The 25481-nt window shown below is 38.4% G+C and overlaps 1 protein-coding gene across 8 annotated transcripts in view; it reads left to right on the forward strand.

Moving 5' to 3' along the window:
* The first annotated feature begins 498 nt into the window (after positions 1 to 498).
* The window catches only part of BRAF (B-Raf proto-oncogene, serine/threonine kinase), a 158848-nt gene continuing 133865 nt past the window's right edge, over positions 499 to 25481 (forward strand). For 4 of the 8 annotated variants that reach the window (XM_059933215.1, XM_059933218.1, XM_059933216.1 and 1 more), the window contains exon 1: positions 502 to 796. In XM_059933215.1, coding sequence (XP_059789198.1) covers positions 677 to 796 — 120 coding nt within the window. In that variant the 5' untranslated portion in view covers positions 502 to 676. Of the gene's footprint in view, positions 797 to 25481 lie in introns of all 8 variants that reach the window. The other 4 variants (XM_059933212.1, XM_059933211.1, XM_059933219.1 and 1 more) reach the window with 3 other exon arrangements.

A 25481-nucleotide genomic window follows, 5' to 3' on the forward strand; every position in this document is an offset into this window, starting at 1 on the left:
GGGCAGATTCTCAACCACTGTGCCACCAGGGAAGCCCCCTAAATATATTTCTATTAAATTCTGCTTGACTGTTGCAACCTCGGGGTTTCAAGTCTTATTTTTATGACACGGAGACGTTCGTTATAATGGAAATAACACAAGTAGTATGGGCTTCCCGTCTTTCTCCCTCTAGGATTTCAACTTCTTCTCGAACACCATCCTCCTCTTCTAGTAAATCCTACATTACAGAACAGGCTTAGGACGGAGGAGAAGAGAATTAATCGGAGCCATGGAAACGGCCGAGCGGAGGAAACGTGTGAGCTGGGGGTGGACAGCCGGGGAAGGTACCCTCCCCTGACGACGGCGCCAGGGCGCTCCGAGGATCACGTCACGCACCTCAGGTGACGTCACGACCGTGACACGCGGGTGACGCCGTTGCCGCGGCGACTTCCAGTCGTCTCCGCCCCCTGCCCCCGCCCCCCGCCTAGCGTCCTTCCCCCAATCCCCTCAGGCTCAGCCGTGCCGGGGGCAGCAGGCCGGTTCCCGAGGTGGCCCAGGCGCCCTCCCGCCGCCGGCGCCGCCCGGGCCGTCCCTCCCCGCCGCCCCCCGCCCTCCGCCTCCGCCTCCCCCCGCCCTCCGCCTCCCTTCCCCCTCCCCGCCCAGTAGCGGTCGCTGGGGCCAGGCTCTCGGTTATAAGATGGCGGCGCTGAGCGGCGGCGGCGGCGCGGAGCAGGGCCAGGCTCTGTTCAACGGGGACATGGAGCCCGAGGCCGGCGCCGCGGCCTCTTCGGCTGCGGACCCGGCCATTCCCGAGGAGGTGAGTGCCGGCGCGCCCTGCACCCCTCCCGTCTCGGGGCTCGGCTGGCTGGTGTTTATTTTGGGGAGAGAGGTGGCGGTGGGGGCTCTGGTGCCCTCAGCCACCTTCCCTTCTGGGCGCTGCGGGCTGGGAGACGGGCATTCCCCTCCTGTGCCTCTCCGTCATGCAGCTCCTCGCTACGTAAACACACACAATGGCCCAGGGGGGTTTCCCTGGCCCGCACTTGGGGCTTGAGGGATTCGGGCAGCGGTGGTGGAGCAGGAGGCTATCAATAGGGGGCGAGACTCAGGGTTGGTCCGAGAAGGTCACGGCTGGCTGAAGGTAGCCAGCCTCGCGTCTGCTGGATGTTTTCTTTATTTTGGGTGGGGGGCGGGGGAGGCTGGCGGCGGCATCTGGGTGGAAGATGTCGGTCAGTAGCCGGGGCCGGGACCCCAGCCCGAGTTAGCGTTGTATGTAATTATCACACGGTCACGGTGATGATGCGGCGATCATTCCCTCTCTACTCTCCCTGACTCTGCCTCTTTTCAGGCCCTTACACTTCTCTACTTGTTAGGGGAGATTGCTCTTCACCTGTTTTAACCAGCGGATGGTCTTTACTTTTTCAACCCTAAATGCCACTGTTTCCGTTCTTTCTCCCATCCCGGTCTCAGGCCCCCGATTCCTAATGTTTGTCAGTATTCTGTCGCCGACCAGTAACCCCCATCCCAGTTCCATCTGCCGCCCCGCTCCTTTGCCAGTGGTCGGACCTGCCTGCCTTCTAACCTCAGCTTCTACTTAAGACCATTTTTGCACCTCTCTTATCTTAGTCCTGTTGAGGCCTTCTAGTTCATTTCACCGCTCGCTAACGTTGTTATCGTCACAAATCCTTCTGAACGCTTTGGAGCTACTTACTTTCTGAATCGTGAAGCTGTCAAGATTCCGTCAGGTTTCACTTGCACTTCCATTGTGCATCCACACCTCTTTGTTTATTCCTACCCTTTTTTTTTTTTCTTAATAGGTGTGATTGATTTCTTTCCGTTGTCTTCCTTTTTGTCCCAATTTTTTTCTTTTACTTTTTCGTCTTTAGTCCTTGCTTCTCTCATACATTATTTAGCCTCTTATCACCTTGTCAAATGACTTTATTTACATTTTGGTTTTTGTTACGTAAAATTTATTACATTTAGTGTTTGGTATTGTATTACATAAAGTAATACACTTTATTGTACTTTACAAATAATGAGATAATATATGGTATAATAACTGTGCTTTACAATTATTGATTAGATAATGTGACTTGCTCCGTTGCCTTTGCTCAAAGTTCTTTCCTTCCTACTACAGTACTTACATTTTGTTTCCCAATTCTCATAACGTCTCGTTCTTCTGTCAATGCAATTCTTTTTCCTGCTTCATCATCTTTACTTTGGAAATTCATTAGATATGGTTGCTCTCTTCAGTATCAGTTTGTTCACAATAATATTTGTTTTTCATTCTCTTATGCCACTTCCATCTATGCCCAAGATGTGTTCTGTACCATCATTTGATCTCATCTAAATGTCTCATGTATACATACATATATATATCTTTTATGAATATATATATCTTTTATGAATATATATATCTTTTATGAATATATATATCTTTTACACCACTTTCCGCTTACTTTTCTGTTTGCATTTCTGCTCAGATCAGTTTCCTCTAATATCTGTTCATTTCCCCCAACTTCTTGGATTTTAAGGATAGCACTCTTTCCTTCTTCCATTTCCTAGTTTATTCTGTTTTCCTTGTCCCCATTTGCCATTCATTCTGCCTTGTTTCCTGGCTTTTGGTACTTACTTGCTGAAGCTTCCTCTTGTCTCCCCACACCTCCACATTCCTTCTTATTTATAAACAGCTTTGTTCCGTTGACATGGAAATTTATTTTTAGGATACATTGTTTTTAATGGATAAATACTAGGGGTCACATCTGCTGTCTATTTTTTCCTTGAATCGGATATGCCTTTGTCTTACTCTGCACAGGTGCCTCTAGGCTTGCTTTACTCTGTAGTGCATGTGTGGTTTTATTGAATTGTATCTAGAAGAATGGGTAAATTAATGGGCATGGGTTATGAAATCGTAATTCTCTGATTATAATTGTTTTCGTTGAGAACTTTGTTTCAGAGTTATTAGAACAGTTTGTAATGATATAGAGAAGCCTTTTGTTAAGTACAATGTCTGCTACCTTATTTGAAAGGGCCAGATTATTTGAGCTCTACTCTCTGAAGATTCTGATTCAGTACGTGAGAGCTAGGGCCATGAGTTTCTGTATTTGGCACACTTCCTGGGCAGTTATCATGTATCAATACTTGAGAACCTCTAGGCTAGATGAATTTAAACCTCAAGTTTAAATTGGCAATAACTGGAAAGCTTATTAGTATCTCTTGAAACCAGGATGCTCAACTAATTTTAATTACTTAGAAGTGTTTCCCACTGCCTCCTCCACCCAGGTTTTAATGGTTAATGATGAATAGTAGTTTTTCCTCCATATTTTCTTACAGGAACTTATAATAAATGTATTTGACTGGGGGAGGGGGGAGTAAAGGGTTAAAAATGAATCTCTTTCTAATATAGGTATCAGTGTTATGGATGGTAGAATAAGTTACTCCAAGAAATAATTTTAAGTTTGAAGTTGGTATCTGTTTATCCACTGGAAACTGAAATGCACTGTGGTCTTTTAATTGAACTGTCTTCTATGCACTTAAAGAGATATAATTGTCAAGTGTATGGAAAGAAATGAAAAAAATGTGTCTAAAGAATTACCTTACTTGAAAATACAGATTTTAAAAAGTTTCTCAGAGTAAAAGCACATTTATTATTGAAAAATTAGAAAAATGTAAGTACAAAAAGTTTTAGAAAATTATCTGTAATCTTGCCACTAAGATATAATTACTATAAACATTTTAGTTTATATCCATATACTCCTTTTTTATGCTTGTGTAATGTATGTGGTTTTGTAATATTTTTAAACTTAGCGAGGTAGTAGAACATTTTACTTATCAGATACACTGTGATTTTAACAATTTTTTTATATTAGGTTGTTTCTAATTTTTTTATTCTTGTTATCAAACATCTTGAACACAGAATGTAGATTTAGTTTTTAAAATTACGTTGGGAAGTGAACAAATTTCAAGTCCTGTATTTGTAAGTATTACTTTGTAGATGCTCAAAATAGAATATTCTGGTAAATGACAGGAGCTTATTAAATATTTATCAAATAAATGTGCTTATACTTTTGGCATTAAACGTTTAATTCTGACCATTTATATTTCCCTGATGTTACTTTCTTTCTGTGACAATATGGTATAATAAGGGACAATGTGACCATATGGTATAAAAATACATTTATTTAAAAAAATGTGTTATGCCAGGGTGTGATGTTTATTAACTGTTCTTCTTGTATTTTTGTAGAAGGGTGCCTCTTACAATTGCATTACAATTAAAATTGTATTGTTTTCAAGGTCTCTTATCACCAATCTTAGTTAAGCTGTATAATTATAATAATGCATCGACTAAGTAGTATTCTGGGATGGAATATCCTTTATAATGAGGTCCACTGTATTAAAACACATCTTTATGAATCATGCCAAACCAGGTTGGATTACATCATGCTTTTAAAAAGTGGTAGGCCCACTAAACTTTGTGTTTCTGCAGTTCTGGCTATTGCTGTTAATACTTGTTAAGATACATTCGAAGGTGGACAAAACATGCCTGTTAGGTAAAACCATAAAGTAACTGTCTTTGGTGTTTCTAGCGTTCCCTTTCTGTAGTCTTTCTCTCTTATCATTTAATAAACTCCCTCTTTTAGGCATCTGCTCACTTCTTCCTTTATTTAGAAATTTTTCTGATATCAGTCACTTATATATGCTGACTATTAAAGGAATTGATTGTCAGTAAACGGATTAAGAAAGGAACGTTGGAACTGAGTACTTGAATCCTTGAATGTAGTAGAACCTGAAAGCAAACTTGATTTAATTGTATTTAGATAATAGGCCAGAAAAATTATATTAAGATAACAGGCTAGAGAAGTCTGATTTATCTTGATTCCCTGTCTCTGGCTTTCCTGTTTAGGAAGCTGATCGGGTCTTAACAACTGGAAACCTATGTTCTATGAATGGTAGGGAAGAAAGGGAGGGAGCAGGCTACACTGCTTTGTTAGCATTTTCTAAGACGTGACGCTTACCTTGTTAAAGAATGAGACAGCTCTTAAGTGTTCTTCGTGTTTCTCCAACCATAAAGCTGTTTTTCTCCTTTAGAAATGCAAAAGTGCATTTTTTTAATTTGACATCTTGATATTAATTTAGCTGAGTACTTAGTGAACATTTTGTGTCATAATCCTCTTTTATGAAATTCAGTATGTTCCTATGCTTCCTATATTTCTGCCTCAAATTATCTTTGAAATAAGCCTTTATGGTCAGTGGCTCTTACTGGATTTTGTCTTCCTCAAAAGTTGAATTGTTTTAAGTCCTTTACTCATTCTCTTTGTCCAGTTCATCTACATTGGTTATTCTGTAAAGTCAGGATCAGCAATAGTTATACAACTTCTGAATTCAAAATGATGAGCCTGTTGAGGAGCTTTTCTGTTTCGTAAGCAGCGCTTTTGTAGCCATAATGTTGTAGATACTTAATATAAGAACCAAAATCTAGCCTCATTTCTTCCATTCCTTCCTTAAATATTTGGTGGAGAGACATTGACATGTTCTGGGAGGTAGTTTTTATTTTTCAGCTTTCTTTTGTCTACCAACCCAATTTGCTGTTATGCATAATTAGCAGGGTAGTCAGAAGAAACTCTTTAATACAGCCTCCACCCTAACAGTAAGCAGTTTTTTTTTTTTCCCCTCTACCCTCTGAGATTATTTTGGTCTCCATGTTTTCTCTTGGTCTTAAAAAACTATTATTCTTGTTCCTTCCCATATCAGGACTATGCTTATAGAGGGAAAGTGACGCTCAATAACATTACATTTCTTTCTGGGTCCTGGGAATGCCCTTGATAAAGAATATAAAAATTGCTCTGAACTCAATTAACTTTATATCTTCTGGAAGCTCTGTAACATCAAATGAAACATCATTTTCATTCTTGTAATGTAGCTGCAGTTATTGACAGCACTTTGGGAACAAATGTACCGTAGGGCGGTGGTTTTCCAATTACTATAGAGCTCTAGCACCGTTTTTAAAAAACACATTAGCACTGTAAGAAACACAGATTTTGAGTTGCTCTAATACCTATATACATGAAGCAGTTTTTGTCTGTTTTGTACATTTTTTAAATCCTCATCTGGCACATACATACTCAGTGAAAGAGTTAATGTGTACAAAACAGAGAATATAGCCAATATTTTATAGTAACTTTATTTATTTATTTTAATTTTTTTATTTTTGGCTGTGTTGGGTCTTCATTGCTGCGTGCGGGCTTTCTCTAGGTGTGGCGAGCAGGGGTTACTCTTCGTTGCGCGCGGGCTTCTCATTGCGGTGGCTTCTCTTGTTGCGGAGCACGGGCTCTAGGCGCACGGGCTTCAGTAGTTGTGGCTCGTGGGCTCTAGAGCACAGGCTCAGTAGTTGTGGCGCACAGGCTTAGTTGCTCCGCGGCATGTGGGATCTTCCCGGACCAGGGCTCGAACCCGTGTACCCTGCATAGGCAGGCGGATTCTTAACCACTGCGCCACCAGGGAAGCCCTCTAGTAACTTTAAATGGAGTATAATCTGTAAAATTTTTACATCACTATGTTGTACACCTGAAACTAATATAATATTGTAAATCAACTATACCTTAGTTAAAAAAAATTTTTTTTAGTAATTAGTGAATGAAACCCTATTAGATATGGTGCACTCTGATTTTTCTATACCATTCAGTTCTCTTTTTTTTAAAGCTACTCATAAAATCAATTTATTAAATTGACAACCACCTAGTTGCAACAGACAGTTGGAAAAACAGTTTTGAGGCTATCAAGGACTTTCTTCAGAGGTTACCTGAAGTCTCTATTTAGTCCCACTACACCTTAATTATTGAAGTTCTTCATTTATCTGCATTACATGTTGGTTTCCTTGAAAAAAAAAAAAAAAAAAGGCTTAATGGCTGTAAAAATTTTAGAGCTACTGTGTATGGAAGGGAGATTTGTGCTGACATGAATCTTCCTAAGTGTAATAATCTGTGTAGAAAATTTCAACAACTTGTGTTTAAGGCAGTGATCAGCAGACTTGTGTAAAGGGTCAAGTGGTAAATATTTTAGTTATTGTGGGTCTGACTGCTCTGTCTCTGTCACAAGGACTGAACAGACTCAAAAATGGTATTGCAGCGTAAAAGCAGCTAATAGACAATATGTAAATGAATGAGTGTGACTGTGTTCCAATAAAACTTATTTATGGACACTGAAATTTGAATGTGTCATGAAATATTCTTTTTTTTTTCATTTAAAGATGTAAAAACCATTCTTAGTTTGTGAGCTGTACAAAAAACAGGTGGTGGGCCATATTTAGTTCATGGGCCAAAGTTTTCAGACTCCTGGTCTAGGGGAGACTAAGTATATCATATTTGAGGTTCTGAAATTAAGGTGTGGGTTAGAGTTCTATAGAAAGTTCATAACTGCTTTTTAAAAATCGGGTTTATTGGGATATAGTTTACACATACTATAATGTACCATTTTAAACACACAGTTTGATGAGTTTTGACAAATGTATATAGTCATGTAACTACTGCCACAATCAAGAGATAGAACTTTTGATGGAAAAGTTCCCCAGTTCCTCTTTGCATTCATTTTCCTCCCCACCCCACCTCCAGCCCCTGGCAAACACTGGTCTGATCTCTAGCTTTGCCTTTTCCAGAAAGTCATATACATGAAATCATACAGTATGTGGTCTTATGTATTTGGCTTCTTTCATTTAGTTTGATATTTTTGAGATTCACCCATGTTGTTGCATGTATCAGTAATTAGTTTCTGTTTATTGCTTAGTAGTATCGTGTGGATGTAGCATGACTTATTTCTACATTTACTAGTTGATGAGTAGTAGGGTTCTTTCTAGTTTTCAGCAGTTATTAAGGTTGCTATACATGTTTGGGTTCGGGTTTTGTGTGGACACTCGTTTTTATTTCTCTTGAGTAAGGACCTAGAGTTTGGACTCATGGGTCGTATGGTGAGTATATATTGATATTTAACTTTATAAGAAAGTGCCAAACTTTTCTAAAGCAATAGAAACCATTTTGCATTGCCACCCACAATGAATGAGAGTTCCAAACTCTATCCTTGTCATGTCAGTCTTGTTAGTTTTAACCATTCTAGTATGTATGCAGTATTGTGGTTTTAATTTGCATTTTCCTAATGACTAATGATGTTGGACATCTGTATATATGCTTATTTACTACCCATATATTTTCTTTGGTGCAGTATCTATTCACATCTTTTTATTCTATATTTACCTTCTTATTATGGAGTTGTAAGAGTACTATATATATATTCTAGATACAAGTTCTTTGTATCAGATATGTGTTTTGCACATGCCTCCCAGTCTATGGCTTGTCTTTTCATTTTCCTAAGTGCCCTTTGAAGAGTAGAAGTTTTATTTTTGATGAAATCCAATTTATCAATTTTTTCTTTTAGGTTTCATGCTTTTTTTGTCCTACCCAGTATATCTTTGCCTAACTTAAGGTCATAAAATTTTCTCCCATGTTTTCTTCTAGAAGTTTTACAGTTTTAGCTTTTACATTTAGGTATGTCATCCATTTGGAGTTATTTTTTATATGTATTGTGAGGTAAGGGTTAAGGTTTGTTCATTCTTTTTCGTATGGATGTCCAGTTGTTTCACCTTTTTTGAAGAGACTAACCTTTTTCTGTTGAATTACCTTGGCACTTTTATTGAAATCAGTTGATTATGTTTGTGAGTTTTATACTCTGTTTTATGGACGTATATGTCTCTTCTTTGGCTGGTACCACACTGTCTTGATTGCTTTATAGTTCAGTCTTTTTTTTTTTTTTTAATATTTGTTTATTTCTTTGGTTGTGCTGCGTCTTAGTTGCACCAGGCGGGCTCCTTAGTTGCAGCTCACTGGCTCCTTAGTTGCGACATGTGGGGTTCTTAGTTTTGGCATGTGAACTCTTAGTTGCAGCATGCATGTGGGATTTAGTTCCCTGACCAGGGATCGAACCCGGGACCCCTGCATTGGGAGCTCGGAGTCTTATCCACTGCGCCACCAGGGAAGTCCCTATAGTTCAGTCTTAAAATTAGGTAGATTCAGTTCATAGGATTTTTAGAACTTTAAAATTTGATTTTTAAAATTTTTTGTGCTATTGTCTTTTGAAAGGACAGGGTTCATAATTTGCTTCCAGTTCTTAAAGGTGTCTTCTACTCAAAAAAAGCTTAAGACTCACTGTGGTATATAGTTAACACACCCCTATCTTGAATCATTTGGTGGAGAGGTTGTGAAAAGTGGCAGGTAAAGAAACATGTTTCATCCACAATTAACTTTTTTATAAGAAATGAAGGCGATATCCTAATAGGTGGCACCAAAAAGTCAATAATGTCTTTTTTTTTCATCATATTTCAAAAATGTTAACTGTAATCAAGATACGTTTAGGTGAAAGTGAATATGCTAAGATATTTATTCACCAAAAAAGTCATGGAAAATGTCAATCAGGTGGTGGGGGATACTAGTTTATAATACTAGCTGTGTCATTTTCCATCTTCAGCATGAGTTTTTCCATTTGAAACCTATGTCATGTTCTGTGATGTTCCAGAATTAGCACCTTTATTACGCTTAGAGACATCATTAAATTGTTGTTACTAAGGATAAGCATATGATGGTGGTTGGTCATATTTCTGCCTTTTTCATTTGGACCCATAGGACCCTTTACCTTGTTTTAAATTACAGTGGTAGTAGCTTTGCACTGCTTAGCCTGGAGGGCTTCCCTACAATATAAAATGATATTTCTACTTATGATTTTTGCTTAAGAATTATGAACATGTTGCCTGATTTTTTTTTGTTTTTTAAGTTTCGTCATGAAGGAAGGAAGACTTAAGTCTTAAAAATGAGCGTAAGGGCTTCCCTGGTGGCGCAGCGGTTGCAAATCTGCCTGCTAATGCAGGGGACACGGGTTCGAGCCCTGGTCTGGGAAGATCCCACATGCCGCGGAGCAACTAGGCCCGTGAGCCACAACTACTGAGCCTGCGCGTCTGGAGTTTGTGCTCCGCTACAAGAGAGGCCGCGATAGTGAGAGGCCTGCGCACCGCGATGAAGAGTGGCCCCTGCTTGCCGCAACTAGAGAAAGCCCTAGCACAGAAATGAAGACCCAACATAACAATCAATCAATCAATAAATAAATCTTTAAAAAAAAAAAAATGAGCGTAAGTCTTGAATATCTGACAAGTACAGAGTCATGTGACAATTGGGAAGGTATATACTGTTCAGGCTTTCGTTCATGTTGTAAGTAGTAGTATTCTAATTGTATTTGGCTACCTTGCAAATTTGGAAATGGCACTTACAGGGAGAGAGAACCATAACATTTTGGAGACTATTTTCAACTGTTGTTCCAAAATTAGTGTGTTTAAAAAAAAGTATGCATCTCCTTATTGTAAAAGATGCCTTGTGTTTAAATTAAGAAATACTCTACTCTTGTTTTACGTTTTTTCTATCACTAAATATATAACCTTTAAGTTAATAACACCAGAAAAATTTGACTTTTTATTTCCAGAACAGCTTAAATTAAATAAAATTTTAGGATGCTTTGAATTAGTCACTTACCTTTAAACAGGTAAGTATTTTGAAACAGTTTAAAATACTGCTTGGGGTTGTTCCTCCATTGACCTAGGATTTTTAAACTGTATTTGCTACATTACAGAACTTATTTTGCAAAGTAAATTTCTTTTTTTTTTAAATTAATTTATTTTTGGCAGCATCAGGTCTTTGTTGCGGTGCGCGGGCTTCTCATTGCGGTGGCTTCTTATTGCGGAGCACGGGCTCTAGGCGCGCGGGCTTTAGAGCGCAGGCTCGTAGTTGTGGCTCACGGGCTTAGTTGCTCCGCGGAATGTAGGATCTTCCCAGACCAGGACTCGAACCTGTGTCCCCTGCATTGGCAGGCAGATTCTTAACCACTGTGCCACCAGGGAAGCCCGCAAAGTAAATTTCTGTTTGAGTTTATGGATGTGCTCTATTAAAGGGGATTACTAGGTCCAGCAGTAACATTGTAAATAGTTATTAGAACCGCTGTTTTTTGTTTGTTTGTTTTGTTTTGTCACCTTGGATCTAATCCCATTTCATCTGTTTTAAAGTTTATACTCTCTACTTAGAAATCTGTCTGTAGCATGGAGGGAAAAAACCCCAACAGTTACTAATTTAAGAGTTTTATTTTTAAAGTGTTCTTATTAGCATAATTTCTGGTAATGTTGTATGAAGGTAATTTAATTCCCATTTATTATTTTTTAAAAATCCTATCTTTTCTATGAATCCCAAACAATTATTGCCTTTGTAGCTTTTTTTTACTATAAAAAGTTAAAGAACTATTGTGAATTATTCCTAAATAACTCAGAATTCATTTCTTACACATTATATTACTATACTTCCATGGGAATGGTGTCAGAGAACTTCAGATAGGAAAGACATTATGATTCAGTGTAGTCCTTACATTCCTGTTTTACAACCACTGAAAGTGTTCATCTGAGTTTTTACATGCTTTCTTCTAAGATTTGAAATATTCTACCCATATGTTTTTCCTGCCCATGTCTTCTCATGTTAACAATAAATTACACAATCTTAAGTCTCATTATACATAAGAATTTAGTTCAGTGTAACTTCTGATAACTCTTTATTGCAGATGATTTTTCTACTACTGAGTTTGGCAGTTAATTTAAGTTTCTATATGAATTTATGAATCAAACTTTTGGTTATTGGTTATCATGGATGGCTATTTGAGAGAAAAGTTTAGTCATAAAGTCATAACTATTCTATGTCATAGCCATTCATATGCTGCTTGCTTTTCACTGGCAACTCTTGATCCTTCTCCTCCTGCTGCTAGGTTAAGTAAGATAAAGACTAAGAATTTAATACTCTAGTTAAGGTATTGGTGGTATTGATGATTTACACAAGAAGATGCTGAGAGAGATATTCTGATTGAGTGATACTAAGAGAGAAGAGGAGGGGAAGTGAAGATAGTGAATACTTTTCCTATAAAGGGAAAAGAGAAATGGGGCCATAGGTAGTGAAGGAGATGGGGTCAAGGAATTTTTTTTTGATGAAAAAAATAAGGGCATGTATTGTAAGAATGAACCATTACGGAGTAAAAATGTGATTTCAGGAGAGAGAGAGAAGAATTGCTGGAGCAATGTCTGAAGAGGCAAAAGGGAGAGGGATTTGGTGTACAAGTGAAAGGGTTGGCTCTCAGTAGGAGCATAGACACTTTATCTTTGATAATAAGTGGTAAGGGAGAATATGTGGAATAGTGATGCTGATAGGTAGATAGATGTGATGCTGGGGACCTGTACATGTTCTCTTCCAGTCGCTTCATTTTTTTTTTTGGTGAAGTAAGACTCAAGGTTATCAGTGAAGAGTAAGTCTTGGGGATATGGTGTTGTAAGGAGAAAGATGAAGGTGTTAAAAGTTGTTAGGGAGCATGTGAGAGCGAATGGACTAGGAACAAATAGTGAAATTGACAGGCAATATTAGGTTATGTTACTTAATATTTTACTTGCTGATGTGCAGACAGCATTGTGGGCCTCCTAACTTGTCCTCAGGTCAAAGTTCATTGTAACTTTCCAAAGCAATTTAATAATTGATACGAGTCATTCTCATTTTGACTCACAAACATAGAAGCATTGGGAAATAGAACATGAATTATTACTTGTTCATGAAGTATCTGCCATTATCCTGCTATGAATGTAAGCTAAATTTGGAGAGGTCTGGTTGCTAATTTTCTTTTTAAAAATAATTCTTTCTTTATTGAAATTTTTTGAATATTTATTGTTTTGTCTATGCAGAATAGCATCCCCACCTTTGTAGTCTAATTTTTATACTGTATAGTGAAGCAATTGCTATCCTGTTATTTTCGTTTAAAAACTCTCCAAATTTGACCTGTCTTTGCTCATGCTTTTCCTGCTGCCTGAAATATAGATTCCTTCCCCGTACCCATCCCCCAAACCTTTCAGACTTAGTTCACTTATTGTAGGAAGCCTTCCTTAACCTCTTTCCAAGGCCTAGTTAGGTGCTTCTACTTTGTGCTTTTATAGCATCCTGAGGTATACCTATATCATTTTACTTTCTACATTGTGTTATAGGTTTTTTGTTGGTATCTGTCTACTCCCTCTAGACCAGCACTGTTCAGTCAAAATATCTGTCATGATGGAAATGTTCCCTGCTGTCCAGTATGTCCACATGTGGCTATGTGTACTCAAAATGTGTATAGTAGGACTGAGGAACTGGCTTTTAAATTTTACTTGATTTAAATTAATTTAAATTTAGTCACACTTAGCTAGTGGCTACCTTGATCAGTACAGTTCTAGACCTTTTAAAAGTCAAGGCTTACTTATTTATAAAACAGAAATAGAGTCACAGACATAGAAAACAAACTTGTAGTCACCAAAGGGGAAAAGAGAGGGAGAGGGAGGGAGAAATTAGGAGTTTGGGATTAACAGATACACACTACTGTATATAAAATAGGTAAACAACAAGAACCTACTGTATAGCACAGGGAACTATATTCAATATCTTGTAATAACCTATAATGGAAAAGAATCTGGAAAATAATATATATATATTATGTATATGTATACACATACACACATAACTGAATCACTTTGCTGTATACTCGAAACTAATACATTGTAAATCAGCTGTATTTCAGTAAAATAGATAAGTAGTCAAGGCTCGTGTGGGATTCATGTTTATTTTCTCATTGCTTACCAAGAGTACTTAATCCTACTTAAATGATTGCATTCTTTTTCAGTGCTCTTAGTCCAGATAGTTCTCACTCACCTGAAATGTGGCAGTTTTCTTCTCTAGACTTTTGTTCTTAACCACAGCTTTCCAGTTTGTTTTCCGAATTATTTTGAAGCCCTGAGTTCTTCAGTCCTGTAAAACTAGGGTTTTTTTGGTTTTGTTTTCCTCTTTAGAAATGAACACCTGGGTGCTGTAAGGTTACCTCGGAGACTTTCTCAGGGATGGGGAGTGTGGCAAGGAAGAGCTCAGTGAAAGGTTTGGGGGGTTAAGGAGGCAGTTTCTGCTGCAGCCAAAGTAGTTACACTTCGTAAGTTAATGTATTGGAATTGTGCTTAAGATTTCTTTTGGAGGGAAAAAAAGACTTCTAAAAGGTAAGAACACTCTTAACTGAGTATGAGGACATGCACGTGGCATTATGTAATTAAGTGTCAGAGCTGGTGATGGAGAAGAATAAATGCAGGAGGAGTTCAGACATGGAAGGTTGTTATAGGCTAATAAGGTCTTGATGGAAGTTAGTGTTTAACCTAGGCAGGTAGAAGGAAGGAAAACGGATGTAATAGGCAGTGGGAATAGAATTTGAAAAAAATTAGAGATGGAAATACATAAGGTAGTTTTGTTGAAGGAACACAACAATCTGAGTATAGTTGGGTGAATTGTATAAAATAAAATTTGGCTAAATTTGATGGCACTGGATTGTGGAAAATAGTGATAGACTGAAAAAAATTTTAACTTTATATTGTATGCCGTGGGATGAAAGTGGAGATTTAAAATAAAAAATGATAAAAGCAGTGTTTGAGGATGATTGAGTTGGTAAGTGTTTGTAGGGTAGATTCAAGATGGGAAGAGGTCAAACAAAAAATGTTTAGAGAAAGACTTGGTAGTCAGATGTTATACTAGGCCGCTGTTGGGGGTTGGGTTCTTTGAAAGCAGATACTGAGACATTTTTTGCAGTGCAAGATGTTTATTAGGAATCAATACCTGCGAGAGGAAGAGGCACGGTGCAGGACTGAGCAGACAACAAAGTTGTATTGTGATGCAGGCTTCACAAAACCTTTGCCTATCAGCGTGGAGCTCTGGAGTGAGAGATTGCCTATCAGAGTCCCACATTGAGCCAGAACGGCTGGGCCTTTATACCTCTCCTTGTTTGGTCACTAGATGTGGGCTGCAGTTGAGGTAGACCTTGAAGGAGGTGACATTTGGAGGCTGTCTGCTGACTGTACTCACAGCTGGGCAGCAATTCCTTCCATGAAGGGAGAGCTTGGTGGTGCATCTCTGTGTTTTCTATAGCCAGAGGGTTTGCATGTGGGCAGTTCTTCCCCAGAGGAAAGCTTTTAAATACTTCGAGGTGTTTTGGTTTTTACGAAGATGGGGGAAAAGGGTACTTACTAGCATTTGATGAGCAAAGACCAGGGAAGTCAGCCATCCCACAGTATTCCAGACAGTCTGCACATTTAAAAATTGTTCAAATAAGCACATGACTTAGAATGAGTTGCTGGACTTTGATGTAGGGGAAAAAAGTGATCGTAATGATCTGAGCTTAGAAACTAACTTTGTTTTATGTATGAGGCATTATTTTCATAGAGTACACCAGAAGCTTCAGGAATTCAGTTGTCATGTAAATTGGAGGAATATTAAAGTTTTCAATCAGAACTTTATCAAGAGTTCTTTACCACTTCAGAAAATCACATAATTGATGGCAGTGCCACTCGTACAGTAATTGATGACTTAAACACTCTTCCCCTCAGTCTACAGTTGTAACCACCACAGTCACAGTGATTCTGTGTATAGATGCAAGCACCTGATGCCCTCATTATGTTGTTTATTATAGTAATTGCCTTCACATTTTGAAGTAAATATTATTTATTATAAATTAATTTCTTTCATAGGATTGAAAGTACAATTAGGGAATTATATTTATTTTTAAAGTTGTGCTTATGTACATTATCACTGAATTTCAAGAAGTATTACAAAATGGTTGTCATAAAAGGGGGAAATTGACTTGTTTTCAGTAATGGTGGATTGGGTTATTTGGACAAACTCTTTTGATAAAAACAAATAAAAATCTTGGAAACATTATTTTTAAAAATCTTAAAGAATGAAGAGCTGAAAAGATAGTGGAGAGTTGCCAGGCCAAATTATAGAAAAAAAGCAGAAACCCGAAGAAATAAGTAGATGATGAAGTAGCTTTTGCCCTAGGGGCAGTTGCCAGTCTGTTTGAATTTGGGCTTTAGTTTTGGTGGACTTCGTGGGGGTGAAGAGGACAGAATTCAAGGCCTAGAGTTCATCCAGAATGAGAGTCAAAAAGAGAACAACTCCATTTGAAGATGGTACCCAAGAACTTCATCATTAGGTTAAGGGTGAAAGAGAACTGTCTACCAATTCCAATATCTAGGGGATTTGTAGGGTTGATTGGAGCAGGGCAAGAAAAGGGAAATTAATTAAAATAAACTCTTCAAGTTGTGACCATAGTTTTAGTCCTCACACTGATTGGCAGTTAGATTTGTCCTGCCTGGGTGATCCAGGGACCCTTTTATTATGGTTCCTGTTTCCGACTGGTAGTACTCCCAAGGTCTGGCAGAAGGAAAGGCAAATCATCTGTAGAGAAAGTCCCCCTTCATTCTGAGGGAATTGCCACCAGTAATTTTTCAGGGACAAAGAACAGTACATCGTCACAAGTAACCAAGCATAGTTTAAAAAAAAAAAAAAACCAAAATTATATGAAATATGATGTAGAATTCAAGTAATATAGTTAAGATTTGTGTAGTTTTAAAATTGAAATATAATTGATATATAACTGTGGTTTTTTCTTTATGTACATATACCTCGAGGTAAGTTTTTTATTTTTTAAATTTTTCATAAATTTATTTATTTATTTATTTATTTATGGCTGCATTGGGTCTTCGTTGCTGCGCACGGGCTTTCTCTAGTTGCGGTGAGTGGGGGCTGCTCTTCGTTGCGGTGCACGGGCTTCTCATTGCAGTGGCTTCTCTTGTTGCGGAGCATGGGCTCTAGGCACCCGGGCTTCAGTAGTTGTGGCACATGGGCTCAGTAGTTGTGGCTCGCAGGCTCCAGAGCGGAGGCTCAGTAGTTGTGGCGCACGGGCTTACTTGCTCTGTGGCATGTGGGATCTTCCTGGACCAGGGATCGAACCCATGTCCCCTGCATTGGCAGGCGGATTCTTAACCACTGAGCCACCAGGGAAGTCCCTCGAGGTAAGTTTTTTAAAAAGAAAAATATAGTAACATGCATGGAAATGGCACTGTGAATAAGAACTACAGAGCATAAATGGATCCACAAAATTCTCAGATATCGCAAATTTCGGAGTTAAAACAGTTGATTTTTGTTACGTTTAAAGAATTAAAGACATATTTGAAGACAAGCAGGGAACGAGAGATAAAAACCAAATAGAAATTTCAGAAACGAAACTATGCCAAATAGACCTAAGGGGAAAATTTAACAAATTATGCTTAGCTGAAGAAAGAATTAGTTACCTGGAAGGTAAGGCAGAAGAAACTTTCCAGAATGCACCACTGAGAGTCAAAGATATGGAAAATATTGGAGAGGTTAAGTGGCGTGCAAGACAGAGTGAGATCTAACATAATTAAATCAGAGCTCCAGAAAGTGAAGAAAGAGATTGATACCGAGGTAATATTTGTAAAGGAATTTCTGGCTGAAAAATTTCTAGTTTTGATGAGAAACCAGTTGATAGATTTAAGAAGCTCAGTGAATTTCTAACAGTATAGATAAAAAGCAGTCTGCACCCAGACAGATCACATAGTGAAACGGCATAAACCCAAATACGAAGAGAAAAACCTTAGAAGCAGCCAGAGGAAGAATTTCTTTCAAAGGAGCAGCTGTGGACTGACAGCTGACTTTCTCAACAGAAAATCATATATATTCTCAAAATAACTGCCAGTTTATACTTATAAATTCTATACTTAAAAAAAATACTCAAGGATGAGGGTAAAATAAACATCTAGTTGAACAAAATCCATCAGCCCTTTGTAAAGAAAATTGAAGACAATTTAGTTTTCTACTTTAGGCAGAAAGATTCCAAATAAAGGTCTGAGGTATAAGATGGAATGAAGAGTAAAGAGAGGGACAAATATGTGGATGTGTTGAATTAAACATTGTATAAAATATTAGTAAGGCCTTAATTAAAATATATGACGAAAGAAGGCTGTGTTCTGAGATCTTCTGTTTTCTGGGAGAAAGACAGTGTATTAATTGACTTGATTGATAATTGCATGTTTTAATTTCTAGGCTAAAAACTAATAACTCTTAGGAGAGGAGAAACATGGAATAAAAAAAAAGTTATCCCAAAGAAAGCAAGAAAGGTAACAAAAAGCAGGTAGGACAAGTAGCACAAAGTAAGATGGGTAGCTTTAAATCTGAACATAGCACCAATTACATTAAGTACTAAATGAATTAAATGCTTCACTTAAAAGCCGAAGATTTTTAGACCAAATTAAAAAAAAAATTAGTTATGTGGGTTTTATCTGGGACCTAAGTAAAAGTTGTAGTAAGATAAATCATGCATATTTTAACAAAGTGAATATGGTACGGTTATATTAATATCAGACAAAGTAGACATTAAGGCAGAAAGCATTATTGGCAATCAGGAGAGTCCCTTCAAAATGTAAAGTGAGCGATTCACTAGGAAGATTTAATAATCTTAATATAGGATAGCCAGAAATATAGCTTCAGAATACATATAGCAAAAATTAACAAAACTACAAGAAGTAGACAGATTTGTAGTCTTAATGGGATGTTTTTAAACATTTCTCTCATTACTTGATATAAGAAGCAGACAGGTTGGGTAGGATTTAAAATATTTGAACAACGCAATGAATGAACTTAACCCAGCTGATGTATGGAACCTGTTGCACCCAGTGGTAGAAGACTACACATCATTTTCAGGCACATATGGATATTTGGGGGGAAAATTGTATACTAGGTCTAAAACAACTTCCAACAAATTTCAAAAGATAGAAATAAAAGAGCATCTTTTCTTTCCATAATACATTTTTATTAAAAATTGTCAGTAGGGTAATTTTAAAAGCGTCATGTGTTTATAAGTTATGTAACTACTTTGAATTAATCCAGGCATCAAGGAAGAAATCACAATGGAAATTAGGAAGTACCTTGAACTGGATGAATACAAAATTTTGATGTCAAGTTGTGGAATTTGATCAATCTCAGATCATTTAAAACGGGATAATCAGACGTTATGTCCCTCACATGTAAAGGATCTTGACCAAAAAAAAAGTAGGAAATACCCAGCACCAGGCCATGAAAGATTCTTGATTGGAAAAAAAAAGATTGTGTCTCATAAAATCTTTAGATCAAACCTCTAGATCTAACTGGCTTATGGGAAATACAGGAACAAGGTAAGTGACCCATGAGAAAGCAATCAACCAAATCCAGAAAGTGGGACTTTCTACAGTATACATGATGTTTTTTCCTAACAAATCAATGTCATAGTAAAGGAAAGAAGGACAGGGAAAAGGAAAAGGAAAGGCTAGATAGGTGTACTATTAGAATAAAAGTTTTGATAACTATAACAGTCACTCCCCCCAGTGGAAACAAAATTAAAAAGTTATAGAATGCAGCTAAATAGTGCATGGAGAGAAATTCAGAGTCTTAAATGTGTACAACTACGAAATAAGAAATCTCATTAATTGTCAACTTCAATATCCATTTATCACAGGAATTTAATTTTGACAAGCACCTGGAAAATAAAGGAGGAAACAAATAATGCAGAGGAGAGTCATACAGTAGAGAACATTATCAAAGCCAGAATTGATTTTTTAAAAAGAGGAATGGATAAATCTCGAATGAATAGTGATCAAGAAAAAAAATCATAGAATAACCAAGAGCAAGGAGCAAAAAAGAAGGGGGCTCAGGGGGAACATCATTACATACCCTAAAGACATTTTAAAAGATCATAAGACAGAATAATGAACGGCTTTAAGCCAACTAATTAGAAAACTTAACAGAAATGGACAAATTCTTGGAAAAATAACACCAAAGCTGACTCTTAGAATATTCAGAAAACTCAAAAGTAGTATCACAGCTTAAAACCAGTATTCAAGGGAGTCCAGTGGTTGGGACTTCGTCTTCCAGTGCAGGGGGTGCAGGTTCAGTCCGTGGTCGGGGAGCTAAGATCCCACATACCTCGCGGCCAAAAAACCAAAAAACATAAAACAGAAGCTATATTGTAACAAATTCAATAAAGACTTTAAAAATGGTTCACATCAAAAAAAGAAAAATCTTAAAAAAAACCAAAAACAGTAGTCAAAGCTTTCCCCCAAAGAAAACTAGTAATTCTGCCATTCATTCAAGGAAGAAAATTTCTGTCTTGCATATGTTCTTCCAGAGACCAGCGAGAGAGAAAATGTTCTAAACTTCTTCAAAGTTAGCACAACTTTGATTCCAAAGCAAGACAAGAAGAAATGATAAAAGAAAATTACCAGGTTACTTCCATTCATGAACACGGATGTAAAATTTCTAAACAAGATATTAGGATATCTGTCTATCTAAATAAAACAAGAGTGCATTATGACCAAGTTGGATTTATCCTAGGAATGTAAGATTTAATACCAGAAAAATAAATTTATGTTTGTGTTGCCATTTTAACAGGTTAGAAGAGAAGAAACATATGATCTGCTGAGTAGTTGCAAACAGTGCTTGATAAAATTGAGCATTCATTAGTCATAAAACCTGAGACAAATCTAATGTGATGGGGGTCTGGGCAAGATGGCGGAAGAGTAAGACGCGGAGATCACCTTCCTCCCCACAGGTACATCAGAAATGCATCTACATGTGGAACTGCTCCTATAGAACACCCACTGAACGCTGGCAGAAGATGTCAGACCTCCCAAAAGGCAAGAAACTCCCCACGTACCTGGGTAGGGCAAAAGAAAAAAGAAATAACTGAGACAAAGGAATAGGGACGGGACCTGCACCAGTGGGAGGGAGCTGTGAAGGAGGAAAGGTTTCCACACGCTAGGAAGCCCCTTCGCAGGCGGAGACTGCAGGTGGCGGAGAGGGGAAGCTTTGGAGCCGCGGAGGAGAGCGCAGCCACAGGGGTGCGGAGGGCAAAGCGGAGAGATTCCCTCACAGAGGATCGGTGCTGAGCAGCACTCACCAGCCTGAGAGGCTTGTCTGCTCACTCGCTGGGGCAGGCGGGGGCTGGGAGCTGAGGCTCGGGCTTTGGTCGGATCGCAAGGAGGGGACTGGGATTGGCGGCGTGAACACAGCCTGAAAGGGTTAGCGCACCACAGCTAGCTGGGAGGGAGTCCGGGAAAAGGTCTGGAGCTGCTGAACAGGCAAGAGACTTTTTCTTGCCTCTTTGTTTCCTGGTGCGCGAGGAGAGGGGATTCAGAGCGCCGCTTAAACGAGCTCCAGAGACGGGCGTGAGCCGCGGCGATCAGCGCGGACCCCAGAGACGGGCATGAGACGCTAAGGCTGCTGCTGCCACCACCAAGAAGCCTGTGTGCGAGCACAGGTCACTATCCACACTGCGCCTCCCGGGAGCCTGTGCAGCCCGCCACTGCCAGCGTCCCGTGATCCAGGGACAACTTCCCCGGGAGAACGCACGGCGCGCCTCAGGCTGCTGCAACGTCATGCTGGCCTCTGCCGCCGCAGGCTCGCGCCGCATCTGTACCCCTCCCTGCCCCCGGCATGAGTGAGCCAGAGCCCCCCAAGCAGCTGCTCCTTTAACCCCGTCCTGTGTGAGTGAAGAACAGACGCCCTCAGGCGACCTACACACAGAGGAGGCGGGTTCAAATCCAAAGCTGAACCCCGGGAGCTGTACGAACAAAGAAGAGAAAGGGAAATTTCTCCCAGCAGCCTCAGAAGCAGCGGATTAAAGCTCCACAAACAACTTGATGTACCTGCATCTGTTGAATACCTGAATAGACAACGAATCATCCCAAATTGAGGAGGTGGACTTTGGGAGCAGGATATATTATTTTTTCCCCTTTTCCTCTTTTTGTGAGTGTGTATGTGTATGCTTCTGTCTGAGATTTTGTCTGTATAGCTTTGCTTTCACCATTTGTCCAAGGGTTCTGTCCGTCCGTTTTTTTTTTTTTTAACTTAAAAAATTTCTTTTTTCTTAATAAATTTTTTCTTAATTTTTTTCTTATTTTTTATTTTTAAAAAATTGAAAAAAAAATTTTTTTTTTCACACACACACACTGTATTTTATTTTTACAAGAGATAAATAGACTGACACCAAGCATTGTACATGGATGACCACAACAAAAGCAACAATGATTGCAATTACCAAACATGAAACACACTCATACTATGTCATAATATTGACATATTAAAATATTAATTATTTTTTATTTTAAAAAAATTTAAAAATTTATTTTTAAAAATTAAAATTTTTTTCTTAATAAATTTTTTCTTAATAATTTTTTTATTTTTTATTTTATTTTATCTTACTTTATTTTATTTTATTCTCTTTCTTTCTTTCTATTTTTTCTCCCTTTTATTCTGAGCCGTGTGGATGAAAGGCTCTTGGTGCTCCAGCCAGGCATCAGGGCTGTGCCTCTGAGGTGGGAGAGCCAACTTCAGGACACTGGTCCACAAGAGACCTCCCAGCGCCACATAATACCAAATGGCAAAAATCTCTCAGAGATCTCCATCTCAACACCAAGACCCAGCTTCACTCAACGACCAGCAAGCTACAGTGCTGGACACCCTATGCCAAACAACTAGCAAGACAGGAACACAGCCCCATCCATTAGCAGAGAGGCTGCCTAAAAACATAATAAGGCCACAGACACCCCAAAACACACCACCAGACATGGACGTGCCCACCAGAAAGACAAGATCCAGCCTTATCCACTAGAATACAGGCACTAGTCCCCTCCACCAGGAAGGCTACACAACCCACTGAACCAACCTTAGCCACTGGGGACAGATACCAAAAACAACAGGAACTACGAACCTGCAGCCTGTGAAAAGGAGACCCCAAACACAGTAAGATAAGCAAAATGAGATGACAGAAAAACACACAGCAGATGAAGGAGCAAGGTAAAAACCCACCAGACCTAACAAATGAAGAGGAAATAGGCAGTCTACCTGAAAAAGAATTCAGAATAATGATAGTAAAGATGATCCAAAATCTTGGAAATAGAATAGACAAAATGCAAGAAACATTTAACAAGGATGTAGAAGAACTAAAGAGGAACCAAGTAACGATGAAAAACACAATAAATGAAATTAAAAATACTCTAGAAGGGATCAATAGCAGAATAACTGAGGCAGAAGAACGGGTAAGTGACCTGGAAGATAAAATAGTGGAAATAACTACTGCAGAGCAGAATAAAGAAAAAAGAATGAAAAGAACTGAGGACAGTCTCAGAGACCTCTGGGACAACATTAAACGCACCAACATTCGAATTATAGGGGTCCCAGAAGAAGAAGAGAAAAAGAAAGGGACTGAGAAAATATTTGAAGAGATTATAGTTGAAAACTTCCCTAATATGGGAAAGGAAATAGTTAATCAAGTCCTGGAAGCACAGAGAGTCCCATACAGGATAAATCCAAGGAGAAACATGCCAAGACACATATTAATCAAACTATCAAAAATTAAATATAAAGAAAACATATTAAAAGCAGCAAGGGAAAAACAACAAATAACACACAAGGGAATCCCCATAAGGTTAACATCTGATCTTTCAGCAGAAACTCTGCAAGCCAGAAGGGAGTGGCAGGATATACTTAAAGTGATGAAGGAGAAAAACCTACAACCAAGATTACTCTACCCAGCAAGGATCTCATTCAGATTTGATGGAGAAATTAAAACCTTTACAGACAAGGAAAAGCTGAGAGAGTTCAGCACCACCAAACCAGCACTACAACAAATGCTAAAGGAACTTCTCTAAGTGGGAAACACAAGAGAAGAAAAGGACCTACAAAAACAAACCCAAAACAATTAAGAAAATGGTCATAGGAACATACATATTGATAATTACTTTAAATGTAAATGGATTAAATGCTCCCACCAAAAGACCTAGACTGGCTGAATGGATACAAAAACAAGACCCATATATATGCTGTCTACAAGAGACCCACTTCAGACCTAGGGACACATACAGACTGAAAGTGAGCGGATGGAAAAAGATATTCCATGCAAATGGAAATCAAAAGAAAGCTGGAGTAGCAATTCTCATATCAGACAAAATAGACTTTAAAATAAAGACTATTACAAGAGACAAAGAAGGACACTATATAATGATCAAGGGATCAATCCAAGAAGAAGGTGTAACTGTTGTAAATATTTATGCACCCAACATAGGAGCACCTCAATACATAAGGCAAATACTAACTGCCATAAAAGGGGAAATCGACAGTAACACAATCATAGTAGGGGACTTTAACACCCCACTTTCACCAATGGACAGATCATCCAAAATGTAAATAAATAAGGAAACACAAGCTTTAAATGATACATTAAACAAGATGGACTTAATATTTATAGGACATTCTACCCAAAAACAACAGAATACACATTTTTCTTAAGTGCTCATGGAACATTCTCCAGGATAGATCATATCTTGGGTCGCAAATCAAGCCTTGGTAAATTTAAGAAAATTGAAATCGTATCAAGTATCTTTTCTGACCACAACGCTATGAGACTAGATATCAATTACAGGAAAAGATCTGTAAAAAATACAAACACATGGAGGCTACACAATACACTCCTTAATAACCAAGTGATCACTGAAGAAATCAAAGGGGAAATCAAAAAATACCTAGAAACAAATGACAATGGAGACACGACGACCCGAAACCTATGGGATGCAGTAAAAGCGGTTCTAAGAGGGAAGTTTATAGCAGTACAAGCCTACATCAAGAAACAGGAAACATCTCAAATAAACAACCTAACCTTGCACCTAAAGCAATTAGAGAAAGAAGAACAAAAAAACCCCAAAACTAGTAGAAGGAAAGAAATCATAAAGATCAGATCAGAAATAAATGAAAAAGAAATGAAGGAGACAATAGCAAAGATCAATAAAACTAAAAGCTGGTTCTTTGAGAAGATAAATAAAATTGATAAATCATTATCCAGACTCATCAAGAGAAAAAGGGAGAAGACTCAAATCAATAGAATTAGAAATGAAAAAGGAGAAGTAACCACAGACACTGCAGAAATACAAACGATCATGAGACATTACTACAAGCAACTCTATGCCAATAAAACGGACAACCTGGAAGAAATGGACAGATTCTTAGAAACGCACAACCTGCCAAGACGGAACCAGGAAGAAATAGAAAATATGAACAGACCAATCACAAGCACTGAAATTGAAAGTGTGATTAAAAATCTTCCAACAAACAAAAGCCCAGGACCAGATGGCTTCACAGGCGAATTCTATCAAACATTTAGAGAAGAGCTAACACCTGTCCTTCTCAAACTCTTCCAAAATATTGCAGAGGGAGGAACACTCCCTAACTCATTCTACGAGGCCACCATCACCCTGATACCAAAACCAGACAAAGATGTCACAAAGAAAGAAAACTACAGGCCAATATCACTGATGAACATAGATGCAAAAATCCTCAACAAAATACTAGCAAACAGAACCCAACAGCACATTAAAAGGGTCATACACCATGATCAAGTGGGATTTATTCCAGGAATGCAAGGATTCTTCAATATACGCAAATCAATCAACGTGATACACCATATTAACAAATTGAAGGAGAAAAACCATATGATCATCTCAATAGATGCAG

This window comes from Balaenoptera ricei, chromosome 9, assembly GCF_028023285.1.
Source record: "Balaenoptera ricei isolate mBalRic1 chromosome 9, mBalRic1.hap2, whole genome shotgun sequence".
In the NCBI taxonomy this organism is placed as follows: domain Eukaryota; kingdom Metazoa; phylum Chordata; class Mammalia; order Artiodactyla; family Balaenopteridae; genus Balaenoptera; species Balaenoptera ricei.